We start from the raw sequence: 25,179 nt of genomic DNA on the forward strand, positions 1-25,179 counted from the left end.
TGGCAGGGGAGGTAGTTACCATCATGCTCCATGGAGCTGGTTGTTATGTTGTTGCTGAAGATCTGATCCACGTGATTCAAGATAAACTCAATCACCAACTGCTGGACTCGCACCTCCAGGAAAGCTGCATCCCCATTGCAGCCGACAGCCTCGATCTCCTTCGACCTGTACCACAGGGGGAGTGGCCATAAATACAATAAAACCCCTGCATCTAAGATACAGTATGTGAGGGACAGAATTGCTTTGACCTTCCCCAGTGGGTCATGGATGGAACCTTTCCCTGATACAGCAAGAATGTCCTGGAATAGGAACTTTTTATGCACTGTTGCTCTAAGTCTCGTTCTTTTCACTCTTCCAGTCCTTTACTCTTTCTTAACTTTCCATTCTTTCTTTATTCTTTCCCCATGTCCTCTCCCATCTCTCCTTTTTTCTTCTGTGTTGCTTTCTCCATTTCCTCTCTCCCCTTTTTATTTTCACTAGTTTTATTCATCAGAAATTTTCTTTTTCCTATTTCCACCATTCTATTTTTCCTTTCTCACCTTCTCTCTGTCCTCTTTCTCTATCCCTTTTAGAGCCTAAACCAGAACACTGGGCCCAGCCCCCCTCAGACTCTGGATCCAGTTCCAAACTTTGTAGTTTGAGCTTATCTCTGTAAGGTGGATTTGAAGCCAAACCACCAGAACTGAACCCAGTGAAATCTGAGGGAAGAGCAGATTTGAATTCCATGTCTCAGGTTCTTCTTTTTCCTGCTATTTTTTTATGACTGTCTTTATGTCCCTGTCCCTTCCTTCACTCCACCCAGCACTCCTGCATTCTCACTCTCTCAGCAGAAAAACCTTCCTTATCTTGACATGCCAAAGTGTTACTGAAGAAATTATCTCTGGGCAATGGATCCTTTGTAAAGTTAATGAGTGGTTTGTTAGATAACGGCTTGGGGCATTGCCAACTGGATAACCATGTAAAGAGACTGCATTGCCTGCCTCTTTCTTGTCCTCCCTGGGACTTGCATTACAAAGGAAACAGACTTCAGGTCATTTGACAAGAAGGACAGAAGCTGGAATTGAAATATATGAGTAGTAAACGTCCACTTTGCAATGTTCAATAGTTTCAACATTTGATCCAATCGCAGTACTGGCTCTCAGCAGAGATTTTCAGGCAGGGAAAATTATGAAAAAACGCTTGGTAATCTTGTGGTACCAGCAAATGTCCACTAGCAACTATCTTAAGATCATCAAACTCATTTCACTTGTGACCAAAATGGATTTGGATTCAAGTTGTCTATAACATGTACCACCATCTCCCCTTCCCTAGTCACTCATTGCTCTATCCTATCAACCTTCACCACCCATATTTTGAAAACAGTTTCTTCAATCCCATAGTGATGCGCAAACGCCTCATTTTTAAATGGACACTGTCAAAAAGAATATAGTTTTTAGAAATCCATAGATTTCCTTCCCTGGATATTATTAGTAAAACCTCAGGTTATTCAATTTGGGAGAATTTTTTAAATCATATTTACTTTGCACTATTATTTATGCTGTTTATTTCTTTGCATTTTTCTCAGCGGGATCAGTCTGTGATTGACTGATCAGTCTCTGTTTACTGTCTGGTCAGTTTCACTCTCAGATGCTCCAGCAGTAGCTCAGCAGTGCTGCCCTAAGAGTGAAGTGAAAAGAGGTCCTTACTGTACCTGAGGAGATTAGGTGCCCACACTAGGGCCAGGTTCCTGGTGTGCATGTTGGTCATGTTGCTGAAGGAGGCCAGGTGAGTCAGATGCTTGATCAGGTATTCCAAAGTCCTGCAAGCATTAGGTTTGGATAAAGAAAAAGTCTTCAGCTCCTGCACATGTGATCAAGTCTCCCGTTAGTTGCTAGCCCCCATGAGTACAGCAGTCTGCCATATAAGATCTGCTAACAGAATTCTCCTTTAGCCCAAGAGGTAGAGAGGCCTGTGTTTTGGTGCTGATGGTACTGGTTTCAGTCTCCCCCAGTGACTGTGGTGTCTGTATATATGAGACTGGCAAAATGGGCACCATGGCTCAAAGCCAGAGCAGTGATTTGTTATGTCACAGTTTTTGAGCAGTGGCGCAGAACACTGTGGATGTTGTTATTGTGGATGGCTTCATGTGGTACAACCCAAATGAATTTGAGGAGGATGGAAAGTAGGAAGCAGGAAGAAGGGGGCTACTGATGCATATGGCAGCTATGGAAGCTCAGATCACATTGTATGCTTAAATGCATGGGCTTAAGTGCCTTCTCCCACTTGGACAGGACTGCACAACTGGCCAAGTACGGTATGGCAGCTGGGAGGGAGACTCGAGTTGACAGAAGCTGGAGAGGGCTGGTTGCTCTTTCAGACACTTAATGTAATGATCTGTTTAATTTTATTTAGAGGACAGGTGAATTGCTCTTGAATTTGGTGGAAATGAATGAACCCACCTCTCAGCTCCTCCCCAAAGCAGAAGCCATTTCAGAGAATCCTTCCCACAGCTAAGAGCCACCGCATGGATCCCCACAGTTTCAACGGCTGAGTTCTTACCTGTAATGTGATGGTGGAAGTTCCTGGATGACATTTTGAATACGGGCCAATTGCTCCTCCTCCGGGCAGCGAGATATTGCCTCCTGTGGAGAGAGAGGAAACAGTCCGTTGAAGTGACGGATTTAGAGGGAGTGAGAGAGTGACAGAGAGAGACACGTACAGAGGCCTGGCAGGTGTCAGAGGGAACATTGTCTCATTACATTACAGACCTATGAGTAGGAAGTCCTGCCACTGACTTTCTGTCAGACCTTAAGCAAGTCACTTCACCTCCCTGTAAGGATAACCATACTTACCCATCTCGCTGTGGGGCATAGAGCCATAGGGCAGCTGCTGCGCAGCTTCTGGTGGAGCTTTCAGCGCTGCTGCTTAGCTGCTCACCACCACAGCACTCCTGTCCTGCTGCAGCGCTGCTGCACCTGCTCTGCTTGACTGCTGGGTCTGCTTGGGAGTGTGATGCTGCAGCGCTATGCAGCACTGTGGGCCACACACCCACACCAGTGCCAGGCACAGTATAGGCCAGGGTATATATAGAAGAGACTAATTACTTTCTACTTTCTTTGTTTTGTTATCTCTTTGTTCTTTTGTTTGTTTTGAGCCCGGGCTGTGAGCTTAAAAAAAAAAACAAACACAGCTCCTGTTTGCAATCTGTAAATCTGTCAGAACACAAAAATAAGAAAAAATGAAAGAATGAATGAGGCAGGGGGGGAGGTGTTTGCTTGCGAGAGGAGGAAGAAGCGGGGGAGGCGGGAGAAGGGAGAGAGTTGCTGCAGCTCTGCTCAGTCAGCTGCTTGCAGTTAAGCATAAGGCAGGGGAAAATTTTCTTTTTTTGATTTTTTAGCTTTTGCAAGGCAGGGGGCTAAAAAATCCCTCTCTCTCTCTCCTCTCTCCCTCCCTCACCACCCACCCCACCCACCCAAACCAAAAGCACGTTGCTGCCACTTGCTTGCTGGGATAGCTGCCCCGCATCACTCACTCCCAACAGGCAAATGCTGCAATGCAAATGTGGCCACTGCAGCGATGGTAGCTGTGGGTACACCCCACACCTCCCCTACTACACACACGTGACCAGCGCTGTAACTCCCAGCGCAGCAACTCTCAAGTGTAGCCAAGCCCTTAGTCTCCTTCAGTTCACGGGTGAAAGTCTGGGCCTCAATTCATTAAACACTTTGAGATCTTCAGCTGTGAGATGTATTTCCTTTTTCTTCTTTTTGACTCTTTCCTTCCCCCTTCCTCTTCCTCCCACTCATTTTTGAAAATTGATTTCCCACACACACATACGATGACTGGGAGAAAAATAGAAAGAAACAAAAAAAGAAAAAATATTGAGAGGGGTTGGAGGAAAAGAGGGAAAAGAAATGAAAGGACAAGAGGAGGAAATGATAAATAACAAATGAAAAATATTGAAACTTTTTCCAAAAAATTTTTGAAACAAATAAAAAATGGGTCCTTTTTAAACCCTGTGAAATGAAAACAGCTTGGGGCTTATGGGGTGAAAGGCAAAGTAATTTATAAATAAAAACAAGCATTATTATCTACTGTATGTAGATATAGCAGCTCCTGTGATGATGAGGTATTTTAGAGTAGCTACAATGAAATGCCTAGAAATACAATTGCATAGACAGAGTAACAAAAGTCTATATTAGCGGTTCGAGTGGAATAGCGTAGATAAAACTGAGCCTATGCACCTCCCCACCACCACTAGCCCAGCAGTTCTCTGCAGAGTAGGAGCTGAGAGGGCTATAAGAACCTATTGTCTCAGTTCCTGGGAGTTCTTCTCTGCATTGTTTTCTGTCAGCTTCCCTTTCAACACTGCAATGGGAGAGGACAAGCCACTAGGAACTTTAAACAATGTGAGGCTATCTAGGATCCATCTGCCCACACTTCTACTTCTGGGGATTGAAGTGAGTTCAAAGAAAGATACTGTGACCGCGCCTGCCAATTGGAGTTTTGCCTACATAAGGATGTCAGCAAAGCTAGAACTGAGATAAAGAAAACAATCCATTCCTAACCATCAGTTGCTTAAATATTATTAATCTGAAATCACCAACCACAGCCACAGAAACACCTTCCTGTGTTTTCACTGACACTACTACATTCCCATTATTTATTCTGCTGTCACTATTCTCGTCACTATTCTTTTCACTATAAGCCATCCTTTATGCAAAACCACATGTAAATTGCAATCATCAATTTTGCTACCAGAGATGGGCATGAACTGCATGCCAGGATCCAAGCAGCCCCCACTTTCAGAACCCAGATTTGAATTCTGTGGCTTGAACCTATTTCTGATCTTTGTTGTCAGCCCACAACCACACCAGGCAGCAGAATCATCAACAAAACCTTTGTTGTCATCAGTCAATAACTTCACCATTGTTACCAATGATCTCACCAATAAGAGCATAACCAGGATCACCAACACCAGTCCTTTAACATCACTGACATGGTACACGTGTGCTGACAAACTTAAATATCATTAATCGGGCATCCATCAAGGAGAGGATTTTGCATCAATAATGAATATATAGAGAGAGATCAGGTGTTCATATTCCACCAGCCTGCCTCCAACGTCAAAACATCTGATGGAGAGAGAGACAGACACCTTATTTGGATTAAATAAGATCTGACCTTAATCTTCATTCAAAGCAGGAACTGAGCCTTTTCTGAGGGTCAAAGAAATTAGTGGGGTGGAAGTTAACCAGTAATTTTTTTAGTTTTTTTTTTATCTCCACAAGCCTCCGCTCCAGAGATAGTCCCAGCTAAAAAGACAGCTCTGATACCTCTGAACTTGGGAAATCCACATCTGAGCTTTGTGCCTGACCCCATCTCTCCTATGGGCTGAACTGAAAACGCAGAGCTAAAAACTCCTGAATTGGGGGAAGTTCTGCTCCAGATCTAAATCTTACAACTCAGACCCATCTCAGCTGATTATTTTTTGTTTCAATCCACCAGTGGAAGTACTGACCTATAAAAAAGACCTGTTTCCACCATTTCAGAGACAAGAAGCACAATAAATCCAACGCTTCTCGTGTGAGATTTCCAGGCCATTGGTTCTGACCAAAAATGGATCAGGAGAAGCATCCAAACATTTGGATGCAAATCTGAAACATCAGATATCAGCTAGGTTGCATGGCTGTAAATCAGTGCAGATTTTGGCTCATACGTTTCATTTCTAGATTCTAGGAAAGGAAGCTGAAACAGACAGCAAGCAAATGCTGATTCGTGTGATGTCATGACTGACTCAGACCCAACAGCCATACTTCTCAGCCAACTGAGCTAGAAACCCATGGCATGGCTTACAAAACCAGGGGGGATCATCTTCAACATGTGGAATTATAGATTCAGAACAGCAAGAAGCAGAGGATACAGAATCCCAAGAAAAACCAACTGCTTTTATTTAATGTATTTTTTTCAAATTTAGCATTAATTACTGATTGTTTCACCTTATGAATGGGAAGAAAAAATTGGAAGGAGACAGGGTGTTTCAGATGCACAGTCAAGGACACACATGATCTATTACCCTTCTACTCCAATGACCACACTGGGTGTGCTCAGCTGGTAGCCCCTGGCTAGCAAGTGGAGTAAAACTGAGGAAGGAAGAAGGTGTGTGGCCTTCTGTTATCGAATTGGTTTGATGAAGCAATCAGTCCCTTTACACTAGTGTTAGAATGAGTCTGCCAGTGCCAGAGTCACCAACTCAATCAGAACTAGATTATGAGCTGGTGAAGGACCAGAGCAGGAGGGAGTGTCATACTGCAAAGATAAATATGCAGCAATGCCATGGCAGGGTCATCATATATATAAACTTGATACGGTTGAAGCCGAAAGGCTAATCCCTCTCTGGTCATTAAGAATTTCCCTATCCTGAGACACTAATGTCTGAATCACTGTGGTGACTCAAAGCTGTGCCTATCCTTCCTCGGACACAGTGCTGAGTGAGGCAGACAGTGTACGATTAGCAGGCATCCCTGCCTCCCACCCGCACACTGCTGTCTAGACACTGGGGCACCCATCCTACATTCAACCAGACTCCCCTTCTGGTGGTTTTCGCCAGACTCTGGGGAATAGTTTCTTTTTCTTAGCTTCTGTTAGTATTTCTAGCCAAATCGGTTACCCACTGTAAGTAGCAATGCCTATAGTTAAGGCTGCCCAACAATTCCCATTATAAGAACTAGAGCTCTATGAATAATGGATTTTTCCGTGTGCTTGCAATTCTGACTTTTTTTTTTTTTTTAATTGTTTCGGGTCAACCTGAAGCCAACATTTTTCAAAATGTTCAGCGGGTCAAAGTGTTGAAAAAAAATTGTTTCAGGTCAAACAAAATATTTCATTTGACCTGAAACAAAATGTTTCATTTTGATTTTGAGTGTTTTTTCACATTTTAATTTTAAAAAAATTAATGTGAAGGAAATTTCCAAACAAAAAGTCATTTAGTGCTGAAAAAATGAAACATTTCCTTTAAAAAAATGTCATAATGAAACATTTTCACGTTTGGATTTTTTAAAATTATTTTACCCAAATAATTTGGCAAAACCAACACAAATTCACAAAATGTTCCAATGTCACCCAATCTTGCATTTTTTGCCAAAAAAAGGTTTTGGCTGAACAATTTCACACAGCTGTAATAAGAACCTGTTTTCAGTTGCTTTTGACTTTGCCAAATCTTAATCATCCCAGTCCTCCATCCCCTCTACTCCTTATCCCAGTCCCCAGACCCGGCTCCTCACCTCTTTGCATTCCCATCAGCCTTTTCCTCCTTCTTGTCCTTCTGCCTGGGCCCAGCAGTGAAAACACAAGAGAGACCATCTTCCTGCTCTCAGTTCCTATGTTGGGCATGATAGTTGTCCCTGGGCAGCCAGGAGCAGTAATTGCAGGGAAAGTCCTGTTCAGCCCCTGCAGCCCTTAGTTGGAGCATGCTAAATACAGATGGAACCTTTGGAGAATTTAGCTGCCAAACTCTAACAAGTCTCTAGTGAGCAAGTGCAAACTGAGATTGTTCAGAAACTTAAAACTTGGCCAACTTGCGCATATTTTCAAGGGGAAAACAAAAGGCTATTCTGTTCTATATAAATTCATATACCATGCTCATCACCATAGTATCTAACATTCCTGACACCAGGGTGATCCCTCTGCCAATTTTCTAGTCCCCTTCAAATCTAAAGGGGGACACCAGAGCTTCTCAATGAAACAGTTGTAAGAATTTTTGAACATGGGCAATACGATGTATTTTTCCCTAATATCGTTCTGAGAAATGGCTGAACTGTTTTAGCTGAAACTTTCCAAAAACATTCAATATGAGAGACAGACAGACAGTATGGAAAATTTCAGCCAAAATGGTTAAAGATTGGCAAAGTTATAACCAAATGTATGCAGGAGTTTATAGTGGAAAGCATCAGGTAACCTTAACTACAGGTGTTCCTATCTGCACTGCCAATAATAAAATATTATCTGTCATCAAATTGTCCAGCCCTTTTAGAAGTCCAGCTATGGTCCCCAGCACAGACTTAAGGAGGCTCAGTAGCAAGGGTTATGGTCTATTTTTCTGCCCCCAGCAGTCTGCTCCCAGACTCCTACCTGTATCCACACATAAACTATATTCACTTTGCAAAATGGAGTTATTACTTTAAATGAGGTTACAGATTTCTGCTTGAACAGTTTCCATTTTCACCTGCTCTTTGTATCCAGGACATGCTCATTATGGCCTGATTTTCCATTGCCCTCTACCTTGTGTCACAATTTACCTCAATGCAAACGGAGTTAAAAACACTAGCACATCAGCAAGTAGTAGTATTTTACACCCACTGTGCACACACTGTGAACAGGTGTAAATGACTGCACAGTGCATCAGACAATCAGGCCCTGTGTATTCACATGTTATAAAAATTACAAGCGAAGGACAGCAATGGAGGAAAGAATCAGAATTAGGGAGGGAGGGAGGGAGGAAAGGTTCAATGAGACAAAGAGAAAAAGGGAAAGAAAAGTGAGTAAGAGAAAGAATGAGAAAAAACAGAATGAGAGAGGGAGATATGGAAGAGAAGGAGACAGTGTAACACAAGGATAGAGGGACGGAAATAGCGAAGAGAAAGAATGAGGGAAACAAGGAAGGGACAGAGAGAAACAGTGAGAGAGAGAGACAGCAACAGACAAAATGAAAAGACAGAACAAGTGTGCCTGAGCACTGATGGATGATCCCCCTACACACACACACACACACACACACACACACACAAAAACCCTGACACAGGATCATCAGAGTGAGACTAAAACACAAACAACTACCTTTACCAAAACACATGTGCATGCCGGGCTGTGAACAAGAATAAAAGGCTCACCGTAAATTTCTTGTAGAGCTCATAAGTGAGGAGGGGGTTTGGCAGCTCCCTGAAGTACAGCTTGCAGAGTGACCCCACACAGTGAATGTCCTGAAGGTAAACTTCCCTTGTCAGGTCTGGACATTGATCAGAGCCAAACTCCTGCCTGAAACAACACAGACAGAGACATAACAGCCTGGAAGAACAGGAGCTGGAAACAGTCCATGCCTAGTTGTCTGTCACAGACAGAGGGAAAAGAGAAATATGTTATAGAATGGAAAGCAGAGATCTGCCTCTTTTACCTGCAACCTGGCCCAGATCCTCTCCTGAAGCTCAGACTCCAGGTTCATTCATCTCTGGTTTCCCTCACACAGCTCCACTGATGGGTCCTAAAACTGACACACAGCGACTACCCTCTCCTGAGGTTGGATACTCCTGGGCTGCCCCTAAGGTACTCTGTTCATGGATCCAGAGGGGGGTGCTTTTGGGGGGACAACAGTTAGTCTCCGTAAAGTAGTGCGTTTGGTCTTTACCGGTGTTAGGAACTAAGGTTGTCTCTAAACCTGGTCTCCTCTGTACCAGGGTTGGGACATGCTGCCCTCATTACACCACCGAGAAACCACATTCAACAAGTCTATGCCTCGACTAGCCCCACACAATGGTACTGAGCAATGCCACTGAAACCCCACTTTGCAGTCAGACCACTGCCCTTACCTCAGCTTCTGTATGTTGGATGTCACTCCAGAGAGCCGGTAGATTCCATCCACAATGCCGTGGGTCTCAATGAACTCGGCACAGCTCCTCAGCACGTAAGGGACTAATAAAGGAAAGGAAGATGAGGTCAGCAGTGACTAGGCAGAGAGAAGATCTTTCATGAGGGTCCTCAAGAAGACAATCCCATTAAACGGTGGCAGAGCCTCTCTGCAGTGAGCAGGAAAGGATATTGTAATGGGTGAGATCAAGAATAGCAAAATAAAATCCTTTAAGTGGCCACAAATTGATTTACAGAGCTAGACAGCAGGTCACACGACAGTTCTGCAGCAGCCATAGTCATCATCTGCTCTGACAATAACGGCCTGTAATCACAAAGGCTGCTCTAGCCATACCTTGAAATGCAAAAAAAGGCTTTTTCCAGAGGGGAAAGTGATTCAATCGTAACTGGGAACATGAAGTACCAGGAATCCTCCAAGCAAGCTGTTCTCATGAGATCTCCAGTCTAGCTGTGTTCATAGACTCACAGAATATCAGAGCTGGAAGGGACCTCAGGAGGTCATCTAGTCCAATCCCCTGTTCAAAGCAGGACCAATTCCCAACTAAATCATCCCAGCCAGGGCTTTGTTAAGCCTGACCTTAAAAACCTCTAAGGAAGGAGATTCCACCACCTCCCTAGGTAACCCATTCCAGTGCTTCACCACACTCCTAGTGAAAAAGTTTTTCCTAATATCCAACCTAAACCTCCCCAATGCAACTTGAGACCATTACTCCTTGTTCTGTCATCTGGTACCGCTGAGTACAGTCTAGATCCATCCTCTTTGGAACCCCCTTTCAGGTACTTGAAAGCAGTTGTGCCAACTGGTCTGATTAGTTTGGATAAAAATCAGAGAAGCATCTACTCTTGTGTGTGAGACTAGTGCCCAGTGACTAGGGCTTAGAAATACCTAGAGAGATCAGATTAGAAGGAAATATAGGCCAGATCCTCAAATCGACATAGCTCCATGGGCTTCAAAAGAGCTCCATCAATTTATACCAGCTAAGGATTTAGAAAAGAGCTCAAACCACTAAATTCATATCCAGATCTGGATTCAAGTGTGTTTCAGTCTGAGGTTTTGCTTTCTCTCATTACACAAGTATAGGAGCCAGTCATCCTTTTGGTTCAGATACAATCCTCTGCTGTCCCCAGTGCACTCAGCTGGCAGAGTCCTTCCCTATTAAATGCAAATCACTATATTAATGCAGTGTGAAGGCTGCACAGTTATAATCCCAAGACAGCCAGGAAATGCAGACGTTAAGGTTCCTCACCGCAGCATTAACTCGGCCTGTCATAAACAGATAGTTAAGGGTTAATGTATCTTTTACCCGTAAAGGGTTAAGAAGCTCAGTAAACCTGGCTGACACCTGACCAGAGGACCAATAAGGGGACAAGATACTTTCAAATCTTGGTGGAGGGAAGTCTTTTGTTTGTGCTCTTTGTTTGGGGGTTGTTTGCTCTTGGGACTAAGAGGGACCAGACATCAATCCAGGCTCTCCAAATCTTTCTGAATCAGTCTCTCATGTTTCAAACTTGTAAGTAATAGCCAGGCAAGGCGTGTTAGTCTTATTTTTGTTTTCTCAACTTGTAAATGTTCCTTTTTGCTGAGAGGATTTTACCTCTGTTTGCTGTAACTTTGAATCTAAGGCTAGAGGGGGTTTCCTCTGGGCTATATAAATCTCATTACCCTGTAAAGTATTTTCCATCCTGATTTTACAGAGATAATTTTTACCTTTCTTTCTTTAATTAAAAGCTTTCTTTTTAAGAACCTGATTGATTTTTTTCCTTGTGTTAAGATCCAAGGGGATTGGATCTGGACTCACCAGGAATTGGTGGGGGCAGGAGCGGCTCTAGACCCCAGCACGCCAAGCGCGTGCTTGGGACGGCATGCTTGGGGCGGCATGCGGCGGGACCTCCTGCCGGCATGCCTGCAGAGGGTCTGGTGGAGCCGTGGGACCAGTGGACCACCCGCAGACATGCCTGCGGGAGGTCCACTGGAGCCGCGGGACTGGCAACCGGCAGAGTGCCCCCCCGCAGCATTCCGCCCTGCTTGGGGCGGCGAAATGTCTAGAGCCGCCCCTGGGTGGGGGAAGGGAGGGGGGATGGTTAAATTCTCCTTGTGTTAAGATCCAAGGGGTTGGATCGGTGTTCACCAGGAAATTGGTGAAAAAGCCTCTCAAGGCTGCCTAGGGAGGGGAAGGTTTTGGGGGGACAGAAAGTGATCCAGACACTGAAATTTCTGGATGGTGGCAGTGTTACCAGATCTAAGCTAGTAATTAAGCTTAGAAGTGTCCATGCAGGTCCCCACATCTGTACCCTAAAGTTCAGAGTGGGGGAGGAATCTTGACACGGCCACATTGTGCGTCCCGTACACTCTGTAGGACAAACAGTAATAGATTAAGCTCTACATTTAACCAGAAGAGCAGGCATAGCCATTGCTGTAGTGCCACGAAGCGAGGCTAAAGGCTGAACCTTTCCTGGGTTCTAGTGGTTATAATTTGCAGCAGTAAGGTCATACCAGCTGGGATTTTGACATTTAGATCCAGCAGACCAAGGAGGGTCTGAATGTAGCACAACTGGTGCGGTTCCATTGCACAATGGAGAAGGCATGTGGGAGCCTTCCCGGGGGGCTGTACCTCTTATGTGCCATGCGGCACAGCACCACTGGGGCCACAACATGGAGCAGTGCATTGGGGACGGACGGGAAGGGGTTATTGGATCCATTTCCTACACCAACCCACCAGTGCCATTTTTTCTTGTCCTGGCCATTAAGGGAAAGGTTTTTGTTTTTTTCCTGGAGGGTTTTGCTACTTAATGTAGCATGACACTTACATATCCTCTCATGTCCATTCTCTCCCAGCAATAGGATCCTGCTCAGGTCAGGCAGAGAGAATGTGTGGAGAGGTCATAAGAGGAGTGGACATCTTTGCACTCCACTAAAAGTCTTAGCAGATGCCATGAGGTCAGTCAGAAGTGATTGTTCAACCTTTTATAATATTTTCATGCCTGTCCTTGCAAGCCAAGCCAAGGCACCAGTCCTTAGTGAGATCTCTGCCCATGCCAAGGATCAGTTTCAAACTTCAGCCACTGTCACTGTATTCCCATTCAGAACACAATGGGCCAGATGTATTGGGGACAGCTTTTAGTTTCAGAAAGCGGTGGAGGTAACCAGGGAGACAGATATTTTAGACTTGATTCTGACCAACAGGGAGGAGAATCTGAAGATGGAAGGCAATTTGGATGAAAGTAGCCGTGAAATGATAGATTTCATGATTCTAAGGAAAGAAAGGAGAGACAACAGCATAATAAGAACAATGGACTTCAAACAAGCAGACTGTAACAGACTAAGAGAACTGGTAGGCACGGTCCCATGCGAAGAAAATCTGAGGGAAAAAGGAATTCAAGGAGAGCTGGCAGTTTCTCAAAGAGCCAATATTAAAGGTGCAACAGCAAACTATCCCAGTGCAGAGGAAAGATAGGAAGAATAGTGAGAAGCCAGCATGGCTCCCTCAGGAGCTCTTTAATGACCTGAAAATCAAAAAGGAATCCTATAAGAAATAGAAACATGAAGAAATTGCTAAGGGTGAGAACAAAACAATAGCTCAAGGATGTAGGGACACCACCAGAAAGGCTAAGGCAAAATGAGTTATACATAACAAGGGACATAAAAGGCAATAAGAACTGGTTCTTTAAATAATTTAGGAGCAAGAAAGTATGAAGGAAAGTATAGGTACTCTCCTTAGCGGGGAAGCGGAGCTGATAACTGATGACATCAAGAAGGATGAGGTGTTTAATGCCTATTTTACTTCAGTCTTCACTAAAAAGGTTAATGGTGACCAGATACTCAACATAATTAATATTAACAACCACCAGGAAGGAATGCATCCAAAACAGAAAAAGAACAGGTTAAACAATATTTAAATAATTTAGATGCATTAAAGTCACCAGAGCCTGACGAAATACACCCTAGGGTACTGAAGAAACTAGCGGAAACAATCTCACAATCATTAATGATTATCTCTGAGAAATGGAGAACAGGTGAGGTCCCCCAAGACTGGAGAACGGGAAACATAGTACCTGTCTTTAAAAAGAGGAAAAAAAGAATTGGGGAATTATGGACCAAACAGCCTAACTTCGATATTTGGAAAGATACTGGAACAAACTACTAAACTCCTAGAGGACAACAGAGTTATAAGGAATAGCCAACATGGATTTGTCAAGAACAAATCATGGCAAACTAACCTAATTTCCTTCTTTGTCAGGGTTATTGTCCTATTGGATGGGGGAAACTGCAGATGTGATAGATCTTGATTTTAGTAAGGCTTTTGACACTGTCCGACATGACATTCTCTCAAGCAAAGTAGGGAAATGTGGTCTAAATGAAATTATTATAAAATGGATGCAAAATGGTTTTAAAGATCATACTCAAAGAGTAGTTATCAATGGTTTGCTGTAAAAGTGGGGGGGATATATATACTGAGGTACTGCAGGGGTCTGTCCTGGATCCAGTGCTATTCAATATTTTCATTAATGACTTGCACAATGGACTGGAAAGTATGCTTATAACATTCACAAATGACACCAAGGTAGGAGTGGTTTCAAGCACTTTGGAGGACATGATTAGAATTCAAAGGGACCTTGACAAATTGGAGAATTGGTCTGAAATCAAGATAAAATTCAATAAAGGTAAGTGCAAAATACTACACACTCAGGAAGAAAAAAAAAATCACATGCACAGCTACAAAATGGGGAATAACCAGCTAGGCAGTAGTACTACTGAAAAGAGGTTATAGTGGATCACAAATTGAATATGAGTCAACAACATGAGGCAGTTGCTAAAAAAGCTAATATCATTCTGGGGTGTATTAACAGGAGTGTCACACATAAAACATGGGAGGTAGTTCTCCCCGGTCTACTGCTGAGGCCTCAGCTGAAGCACTGTGTCCAGTTCCAGGTGCCGCACTTTAGGAAAGATGTTTACAAATTGGAGATAGTCCAGAGAAGAGCAACAAAAATGATACAAGGTTTAGAAAACCTGACCTATGAGGAAAGGTTAATAAAACAGGGCATATTTAGTCTTGAGAAAAGAAGGCTGATGGAAAACCTGATAGTCTTCAAATATGGTAAGGGCTGTTATAGAGAGGATGGTCATCAACTGTTCTCTATGGCCACTGAAGGTAGGACAAAAAGTAATGGGCTTAATCTGTGGCAAGTGAGATTTAGGTCAGGTATTAAGAAAAACTTTCCAACTATGAGGGTAGTTAAGCACAGGAATAGGTCTCCCAGGGAGGTTGTGGAATCCCTGTCCCTGGAGGTTTTTCAGTATAGGTTGGACAAAGACCTGTCAGGGATGGTCCAGATTTACATGGTCCTTCCTCGGTGCCGGGGGCTGGACTAGATGAGCTCTTGAGGTCCCTTCCAGCCCCACATTTCTATGGTTTGGTGCTCCTGGCTAAGTGGCTCACTGCAGTTTCCTCAACAGAACGGAATCTTCGGGTGGTGCTGAGCCAGCTTTATGCCACCTCTGTTACTGACCCCCGGAGCCCACCCACAGCGTAAAAGATGGGGCCAAGAGAAAGGGAGCATGGCCAGAGCACCGTTACACTCTAGCAATCCCCAGCTGCAGGAATGGCCCCTTAAGGCTGTTCAAAGTTGCTCTGCAAGACCAGCAGCCTGAGGATCAAATTGCCCCAAAGGTGACTAACAGCAACCCTGGTGGCTCCCCACACCTCTGAACTGCACTGGGTACAAGAGAGTCTGGCCTAATGTGGTTAGATTTGTTTGTTTGACCATTTTTGCAATGGGAAACATTAATTTTATTCAATTTTTCATAACTCAAAAATGGGGGAAGGGTTTTCCTCAAAATCTCCTCCTCCTCCTCATAATCTAATACACCTTTGGGGAAGGCACCAAGTATGAAAAATTTCAGCCCAAATGTTGAGTGTTATGAAAGGTTGTGAACATGCTGGAATAGAACTATCCCAAGCTATATATGTACTGGGTGCTCACGGGCATCTCCTTTCATATGTGTTCATTTGGCAGTGTAAAAATGGCACCCATCATTTCAGCAGCACGTGAGCAAGTCGTGCAAATTAAACCAATAAGACAGCATGACCACTTGTCACCCCTCCCTCTGCCGTGTTTCACAGATCCCATCCCTCCTTAGCCTACCTACAGTCTCCCTAAGCTACCCCCTTGTCAAAAGCCAGGGTACAGAAAGGCTTTGTGACATAGCTTGATAATCAACAGGTTTAAGCTGTGTCCGAACTGTCTCTATAGCACTCAGCTGGGAAGCCCTCCCTATAGAATTATTTCTATGTGGAGTTTCACCTGGGTGATTACACCAGTGACCCCAATGGTGATTCATTGCAGCACCCACTACAGTCATTTTGGGAATTCTTGACCTTTAGTCTCCCATGCCTTAGCTTGGGAAGGCCCTCTTTGCACATCCCTATTGCTCTCTGCGCACACACACACGCACACACACACACACAAAAATGGGGGGAGGGATAGCTCAGTGGTCTGAGCATTGGCCTGCTAAACCCAGGGTTGTGAGTTCCCTCCTTGAGGGGGCCATTTAGAGTTCTGGGACAAAAGTCTGTTTGAGGATTGGTCCTGCTTTGAGCAGGGGGTTTATTAGATGACCTCCTAAGGTCCCTTCCAACCCTGATATTCTATGAACCCCAGCAATGCATAGATCTCATATATCTGCCAGCAATTACTCTCAAAGTCACATGATCCAAACTGAATAACTCTCCTCTCTGGAAATGTCAAAGTTGTTGCACCAAAGTAACAGAGAGGAGAATTTGTCCTGTGTCTTTAGAGCACAGGGCTCACTATCCAATACTGGATCAAACTCAAGGATCTTGTGCTGATTAAAGAACCACAAGAGTCAGGACTAACCCAGAGATGTGACTTCTGTCTCTGGGGCCTTTATCTCTGTCATAATAGCTGTGCTCATTAGAAACCATGAAACTGTCTACAAAACAGGCAAGATGCATGGCAAGAGACAGAACTTTCTCAGCAGCACAACTCCATCCTGAAGGATTAATTCAAACAGGAATTATTCTAGTTCAAACAGAAATTATTTCTGTAAAGTTTATGACCTGTGCCATGCAGGAAGTCACACTAGATAGTCAGACACATCCCTTCTGGCCTTCAAAACTATGAATCTATGGTTCTTCCATGATGTCACTGCCTTCAAGATGAAATATGAGACTCATTCTTTCATAGTAACAGCATCCTCCTCCCAGCAATGGCAACTACACTAATAAATCACGTGGAAGGACACTGATGAGAAGAGAGGAAAGAAGAAAGCTTCTCCCACTCCTTTCCTGAAAAGCCAAATGTTCCTTTGGGACATGCCCCTGGAGAGAAGAGAGAGAAACATTTCCATCTCTGAGTACAACCGATAGCTGCTTATCTGTAACGTGGTTAGGCACTCAGACACTGTGATGAGGAGCATAATATGAATGATTAGCTGGAAAGACAAACTAAATAGAATTCTCCCCTCCCCCAATCACCCTTGCCTGTTTAGACTGTTAGCTCTCTCTGACAGTGACTGTGTGTGCCTAACGCAATGAGGCATATTCCAGAAGTCTTGAGGTCCTTCTGAGTGTAGCCTTCATTGACTTGAGATCTACCATACCATTCTTTCACTAAAAGGGAAAACCTGTAATGGCAGCAGGCCGTAAAAGAGACCCAGTTGGGGAATATTTTAATGAAGTTCCTCTACCTGTGGGTAAGACAGGCATGCATGCAAAATGCAAACAGTGCAACAAAGAAATGCAAAGCCTGGTTGCCAGAATGAAACAACATCATGAAAAGTGTTCCTTCTCAGGAGGAAGCTGCGTTGAAGATGATGAAAGGAACATGTCTGAACATGCAAGATCTTCAAGTTGGTAAACTTTATTATTTCATACTTCTTTATTGAGGACTGCCTCTCTTCCTTATGGACTATTCTTGAATTCTCATGTTTGAGCAAAACATATAGTTGTTACTCTATGGTACTACCATTTTAGATGCAGATGTGATAAAAAATAAATAGCTGAAATAGGCGGATCTTCCTTTTACAATTTCACCTTTAAAGTAGTACTGAGTGTCAGTGAATGCAATGAGTAATACTAAATGAGCAGTGTCGTAATAATAATTAAATAACTGCATTGACTGATTTTGTTTAGGAGAATCCATCCTCAATATACAGGATTCTGAAGACTATCCACCTTCAAGATCATTTTCTATAATCATCATTTTCTATAGTTTCAGAGTTATCTGCCAATTATACTGTTTCAGTCAGATCATGTATGTCACACAGCCACAAAATATCTATCACCTGTAGCAAAAAGAAAAAAAACCCTCCATCATCCAGAAACAACCATAGATAAGTTTGTGATAAGAACCAACAGATTACAAAAAGAGGTAACTGATGAAAAAATTGCCCGGTTTGTTTATGCAACAAACTCTCCTTTCCGTATGATTGAGAACCCACACTTCATTAACATGGTTCAGTCATTAAGACCAGGATACAGTCCACCCAACAGAGCAGATGTTGCAGGCAAATTGCTGGATAAAGTGTAAGAGAAATTGAGCAGTGTGCAAAAGGTCTAGAGGGTTAAAATTGTTAACCTGAGTCTTGATGGTGGAGCAATGTCCACAATGATCCTGTTGTATGTGCATGTGTGACAACAGAAGAAGGGAATGTCTTCCTTATGGAACCAATTGATAGATCAGGAAATGCACACACCGCAGAATACCTACAAGAATTAGTAGTAACAGCTATAACAAACTGTGAAAAAAAATTCAAATGTCTAGTACGCAGCTTGGTCACAGACAATGCTGCAAATGTATCGAAGATGAGAAGAAATTATTTAGAAGAGAGTCCCAAGCTAATAACATATGGTTATAGTGCTCATTTGATGCACCTCCTAGCGAAAACTTCAGTGTTCCAGAAATAAAGGCTAATCTTGTTGAAATTGCAAAATACTTCCATAACAGCCACTTTGCAACAGCTGCTCTGAAAAAAGTGGGAGAAGCCAAGCTAACTCTCCCACAAGACGTGCGATGGAACTCAGTAGTGGACTGTTTTGAGCACTATATCAAGAACTGGCCTAATCTGATGACAGTTTGTGAATAAAATAGTGAGAAAATAGATGGCACTGTCACAGCCAAAGTTCTCAACATTGGGTTTAAGAGAACTATTGAACAATGCTGAGTACCCTGAAGCCTATTTCTGTAGCCTTGAACAAAATGCAGGGAAATATCTGTTTTATTGCTGACGCTGTTGAAATTTGGAAGGAACTGAGTGAGATCTTAAAAAGAGAAATATGCAATGACAGAGTTAAATTACAAGCATTAAAAAAAACAAATGGGACGAGCACTATCTCCAGCTCATTTTCTTGCAAATATTCTCAATACTCGATACCAGGGTCAAACTTTAACTGCTGAAGAGGAGGAGTTGGCTATGACATGGACATCCAGCAATCATCCCTCCATAATGCCAACTATAATAAACGTCAGAGCTAAGGGTGAACCATTCAAGAAATATACGTTTGCTGATGATGTTTTAAAGAAAGTCACTCCAGTGAACTGATGGAAGTCACTTAAGCACTTGGATTCAGAGACTGTTGAAGTGATAATCTCACTTTTAACAGCAGTACATAAGAACATAAGAACGGCCACAGTGGGTCAGACCAAAGGTCCAGCTAGCCCAGTATCCTGTCTTCCGACAGTGGCCAATGCCAGGTGCTCCAGAGGGAGTGAACCTAACAGGTAATGATCAAGTGATCTCTCTCCTGCCATTCATCTCCACCCTCTGACAAACAGAGGCTAGGGACACCATTCCTTCCCCATCCTGGCTAAGTCATTAATGGACTTAACCTCCATAAATTTATCTAGCTCTCTTTTAAACCCTGTTATAGTCCTAGCCTTCACAATCTCCTCAGGCAAGGAGTTCCACAGGTTGACTGTGCGCTGTTTGAAGAAGAACTTCCTTTTATTTGTTTTAAACCTGTTGCCCATTAATTTCATTTGGTGACCCCTAGTTCTTATATTACGGGAACAAGTAAATAACTTTTCTTTATTCAGTAGCTTCTTCTGCCGGTGTAGAAAGAATATTTTCTTCCTTTGAACTAATTCATTCCAAACTGATAAATCGTTTGGGAACTGAAAAAGCAGGAACGCTTGTTTTTTCATTTCCAGGATATGAACAAACAGGAAAATGAAGGTGAAGACGATTGAGTTAGCTGTAGAAGCCAATATTTTAAGTTTCTCATGTTGACTTGGCTGACATAGTCGATTTAATTTTTGTTTTGTTTTTTAAATGTTTCATTTAACTATTTTAGTTAAAAACAATTTTAACAAAAACAAACCTGATTTTTAAAAAACTTGAATGTTTACTAAATTAAAAAATTCATATGCTTGTTTTTTTTAAATATTATATGTTTGCTGTTGAAGAAAAAAAATCCAGGATACCTAACATTGTTGTTTTAGTTAAATAAAACAATTTAAATGTCTGTCTGGTGATGTTCTCCTAATACAGCATGGCAAGAAAATCCTCCAAATATTAATGATTAACCTGTTGAATTGGAGATAGTTCACCTCCCAATGACTTCATAAATATCTCCTTCAATTATCTTTGGTAAATGAAATAACCAAACAATCATTCATTTTCTGATATAGCTGTAAAACTAACCTGAAAAGTTTTCAAAATAAATCACTTAAAAATGTATAGTGTGTACCTTCTAAAAATGAAACCTACATCTATTTCTGAGTTGTTAAGAATATGTATTAAGGTTATAACAAACAACAAGAATGCACTTTTATGTAGAAATCCATGATTAAATCGAGTCTTCCTGACTAGTGACTTAAATCAATTTGATTTAAATCAAATCTACCCTGTTATGCACCAATTGAGGGAGGCTAGCCCAATCCACAGGCAAGCAACAGAAGGGACCTGAGGGAATACAGGTCAGCAGCAAACCTTTTCTATACTTTTACCGAGTTTAAACATTTGTGTGAATTTAGCATTCATGGAAGTGAGGGGCAGATAACTACAGAGACAGCCTAACGTGGCATAAACAGGTAATATACAAACAGAGCCCCTGCTATTCCAGTGCTGGGCTCCTCACACAGCTCTGCCAGTGCCCCTTAATCATCATGCACCGTGATTTCCTTCTATTCCAGTCCTTGGATTCTTCTGAATAGAAACACCCTGTCGTGCCAAATTGTGTGGTGGTTTTGTGATGTCAAAAAATTTTCACATGGGACTCATTTCACTTGTGGCCAGAAATTATAGACTTGACCTCAGGTCCCTGGAGGTGAAAGGACTGCAGGAAATTGATACAAAGCAAGCCCCTAAATGCAGCACTTGTGTGAAACTGGAGCACAATAAATGTTCTGTTTCAGCAGAACCTGCAGCACTGAAATCCCTTAGCAGTGCTGATCTCCTACCGAGCTGATTTATTAGGGCATTAGAAGCAGGGGCGGCTCTAGGCATTTTGCCGCCCCAAGCATGGCAGGCAGGCTGCCTTCGGCGGCTTGCCTGCGGAGGTCCGCCAAAGCTGCGGGACCAGCGGAACCTCCGCAGGCAAGCTGCCGAAGGCAGCCTGCCTGCCGCCCTCACGGTGACCGGCAGAGCGCCCCCAGTGGCTAGCCGCCCCAAGCACGCGCTTGGCGTGCTGGGGCATGGAGCCACCCCTGATTAGAAGGAGGGAAGGGGAGAGTGGTAGTGGGCAGCTGACCCTCATTCTGTGCCAGTCTGAGATCATTTCATTCTGGTTTGGCTGTTTTTCTATTTCAGAGATGAGTCAGAACCAAAACAACGGGTCTAATCATCTCTGAACTTCGGAGCAAGTTCAGATCCCAAAGTGAACTTTACAACAGGCGTCTAGCTCCATAACAGGCCAACTGGAAATCTTGTATCTGTACATTCTGGGGTTCTGAGGAAGTTCAGGTTTGGATCTGAACTTTACAGAAATGTGTGTGTGTGTGATGTGTGCGTGTGTCACGTGTGCATGAGAGACAGACAGACAGAGAGAGAGAGGGATGGGGGTAGATGTCCCAGTCTTCATGAGTTTCTATAATTAAAAGCATGCTGGAGGCTTGGAAATTGGAAGAGGCAGCTGGTGTCACACAAACCCCCGCTTGTTCTGCCAGACAGCCAAACTGTCCTCATTTGAAACTACAATAGAAACCAGATGGAGAAGAAGAGGAGAGTGTGGAACCAGGCATCAGTCAGAAAGGAAACTGAGTTATAAACATAACACAGAGAGAGAAAATGATGCTTCTCTTCCCCTTAGACAAAAACAAAACAAAAAGACCAGTTTCAGTGATTAACACCATTCTCGCTGAATGCCGATGGTGAGGCCCTACGGTATGGGACTATGTACCTTTATCATAGACTCATTCCATGAACATGTGCCATGTCACGTTCCTATCCAAGTCACACTCCTCATACAGCAGTAATATATCATGTCTCCCTTCTATCCTGATCAATATCCCTCTGATGAAGGCCATGCATGGTCACGGTTTCTTACCTCCCACCAGGCTCCTGACTAAAGCTGGGAATTAAATGATTTTCCCATCCCATGAATATTCCTAGATATAGAACAATATTCACATCCCAAAACAACACAAGAAATTTGAGATTTTGACTTCTGTCAACTGAAATTCTGAAAAAAAAATCAGTTTTGGGTCAATCAAAATGTTGTATTTTGATTTTGACCAATTTTTTTTATTTAAAAAGGCTCAATATCCCTTCTAAATTGTTTAATCCTAGCTAATGTAACTGTGGATGTTCATATTATCCATGTCTAATCCTTCTAAGCTCTTGGCTTCCGTGAAATCTTGTGGCAGTGAGTTCCGCAGGTTATATATACACAACATGCAAATTAATTATTCCCTTTGTCAGTTTTTGCTTATTTTTTAATTTAATTTTATACCTCTTTGTTCTGAGATTAGAAGAGAGGGTAAAGAAGAGCACCTGATTTACCTCCATTCTATCATCCATTATTTTATGCATTACACAGCTAGGGCACACATTTTATCACATAAACAGTAATATATTAATCTGCCTTCATACCACAAAAAAGGAATAGCCATTATTATATATTGCAGCACGACTGAGTTAATGTCACTGCTGGAACTTTTATTTTTGCATTTCCTTACTTTTAGTGACTTTAACTCTCCAATCTTAATGCTCCATTAGCACTGCATTTTGCATTTATTTTTAGGTAAACAGAGAGCATGAGAAAAGAAAGAGACTCAGTAGAATATTAGCACTGAAAATGTATAGTATCAATACATAAATACAGTAATTAATGCTTTGCATTTATAGAACTGCTTTCAACTGAGGATTTCAAAGCACATGGCAATGGTGGGATTATTATCCCTGATTTACAGATAAGGAATCTGAGATCCAGAGGGGAAGTGACCCTCCCAGAATCACACAACAAATCCGTGGCAGAGCAGGGAATGGAATCTAAGGGCTGGTCCACACTAAGAAGCGGGGTCGAACTAGGGTATGCAAATTCAGCTACGTGAATAGCGTAGCTGAATTCGAAGTACCCTAGTTCGAACTACTCACCCGTCCAGACTCCGCGGAATCGAAGTCCGCGGCTCCAAGGTCGACTCCGCCACCGCCTTTTGCAGTGGTGGAGTACCGGAGTCGACCGCGGCGCTTCCGGAGTTCGAACTATCACGTCCAGATTAGACGCGATAGTTCGAACTCCGAGAAGTCGAACTCACCGCGTCGACCCGGGTGGTAAGTGTAGACTTTTGTATCAGTATAGCTATTTCTGGAAGGAGTATGATTCTTTACTCCCTTTATACTATTAAAAGACCTCATGTGGATGAGGTTGTACCAGTGTAAAGGTGCCTTCCCCTCACCCTGCAAGAACAGTTATACGGCATAAACATATTTATATCAGCATAACTGCATTCACATGAGGGGGGTTGTACCACTTTATCTATACTAGTGTATAACTAAAGTGTTACAACTTTTTTGTGTAGACATCCCCTTACTAACATATCTATGCCAGTAAAACCTCCGGTGTAGACACGGCTATGTGACAGAGGAATGCTTTTGTTGGCATGGCTAACGTTTGGAGAGCTGATGTAGCTATGCCAGCAGAATTCCTACTGTTTGCTTATTCTGCATCTACACTAGGGGGCTCTGTCCTCCTATTAAACTCAGCTGTTAATGTTCCAACTTGCCTTCAGATTCTTAATTGCAATTTGTGACTGTTCCAAACACAACCTGAATCCCGCACCAATCTCATTGCACTGGCACTGAATGGGCCCCCTGTTGGCAGCCTCAGACTGAATGGACCATGGAGCCTGAATTCCCCTCTCTCCCTCAGAGAAATTCCTCCAACTCAGGGATAAGGCCCACTGGTGTGGAGCAGCATGGGGGAAAGCCTGTCCTGCATAGCTATGGGGATAGACAGAGAGCTTCAGTCTCCAGGGCTGTCAATGCAACACCTTTCACCAGCACTAGATTCACTTTACAGAAGAAGAAAAAATAAACTGCCTCACCATCAGATTCCACTGTTGGTTTTGGCAGTGATAGCTGCGCTACCGGAACCCCCACACACCTGTGTTTAAATAGTAAGAGACAACTAAACAGCATCAAATAAGTTTAAAAATGAATCTTCTTATTGGAGCCCTCCTTCCCTCTTCCCCCTGGCTGCCATCAATTCAGTTAAAAAGATGAATCGCTGGCACTGCTCTGATCCTGTCTATGCAGGAGCCAGAGCAACTAAATCACCGAACAACCAACACACACTCTTTTTTTCGTTTGTGAGAACCGTTGCTGCACTGGCACTGGGGTTTCCACAAAAATACCCGTAGCAATCTATCCCAGTGACTAAAGCACAGCCCCAGGTTATCATTTTGACTGGCAAATACATACACAAAATGAGCCTGATCCTGCAAATCACTGAGCACACTCAGCTCCCACAGACTACATTGGTTCTAGCCCTTTGATTCTAAGCTAATGCAATTCAACATGGCATACAATACTTTGGGCCAAACTTGAGTTCCATCAAAGGCAAAATTCATTGAACTTAAAACAAAACAGGATTTTGCTCCTTGATACTGTACCATCTTGTGTTCAGTACACTCTTTGAGGGAGATAAAATGAGGGCTCCAGCTGGGGGTGCGGGCTCTGAGGTGGGGCTGGAGATGAGGGGTTTGGGGTGGAGAAGGGTGCTCCAGGTGGGACCGAGAGATCCAGAGGGCAGGAGGTGGATCAAGGCTGGGGCAGGGGGTTAGAGCGCAGGAGGAGATCAGAGGTGCAGTGCTTACCTCAAGCAGCTCCCAGCATCCCCCCCCACACCAGCTCCTATGCAGAGGCGTGGCCAGGCGGCTCTGCATGCTGCCCTGTCCACAGGTGCCGCTCCTGCAGCTCCCTTGGCCGTGGTTCCCAGCAAATGGGAGCTGCGGGAGGGGGGGGCACTTAGGGTGGGGGGCAGCGTGCGGAGCTCCCTGGCTGTCCCTATGTATAGGAGCTGGAGGGAGGACATGCTGCTGCTTCCGGGAGCTGCTCAGAGCCATGGCACACATGGAGCAAGGCAAGCCCCAGACCCC

General features: G+C 43.4%; 1 protein-coding gene across 4 annotated transcripts in view; it reads right to left on the bottom strand.

The window, feature by feature from the left end:
- Positions 1 to 25,179, bottom strand: part of ARHGAP31 (Rho GTPase activating protein 31) — a 92,199-nt gene that overhangs the window by 13,886 nt on the left and 53,134 nt on the right. For all 4 annotated transcript variants that reach the window (XM_039509601.1, XM_039509592.1, XM_039509577.1 and 1 more), the window contains exons 2-6: positions 9,561 to 9,663; positions 8,868 to 9,012; positions 2,539 to 2,621; positions 1,691 to 1,798; positions 20 to 165 (exon numbers count right to left, since the gene is read on the bottom strand). In XM_039509601.1, the coding sequence (XP_039365535.1) occupies positions 20 to 165; positions 1,691 to 1,798; positions 2,539 to 2,621; positions 8,868 to 9,012; positions 9,561 to 9,663 (585 nt within the window). The remainder of the gene's footprint in view (positions 1 to 19; positions 166 to 1,690; positions 1,799 to 2,538; positions 2,622 to 8,867; positions 9,013 to 9,560; positions 9,664 to 25,179) is intronic.

This window comes from Mauremys reevesii, linkage group 1 (assembly GCF_016161935.1).
Source record: "Mauremys reevesii isolate NIE-2019 linkage group 1, ASM1616193v1, whole genome shotgun sequence".
Classification (NCBI taxonomy): domain Eukaryota; kingdom Metazoa; phylum Chordata; order Testudines; family Geoemydidae; genus Mauremys; species Mauremys reevesii.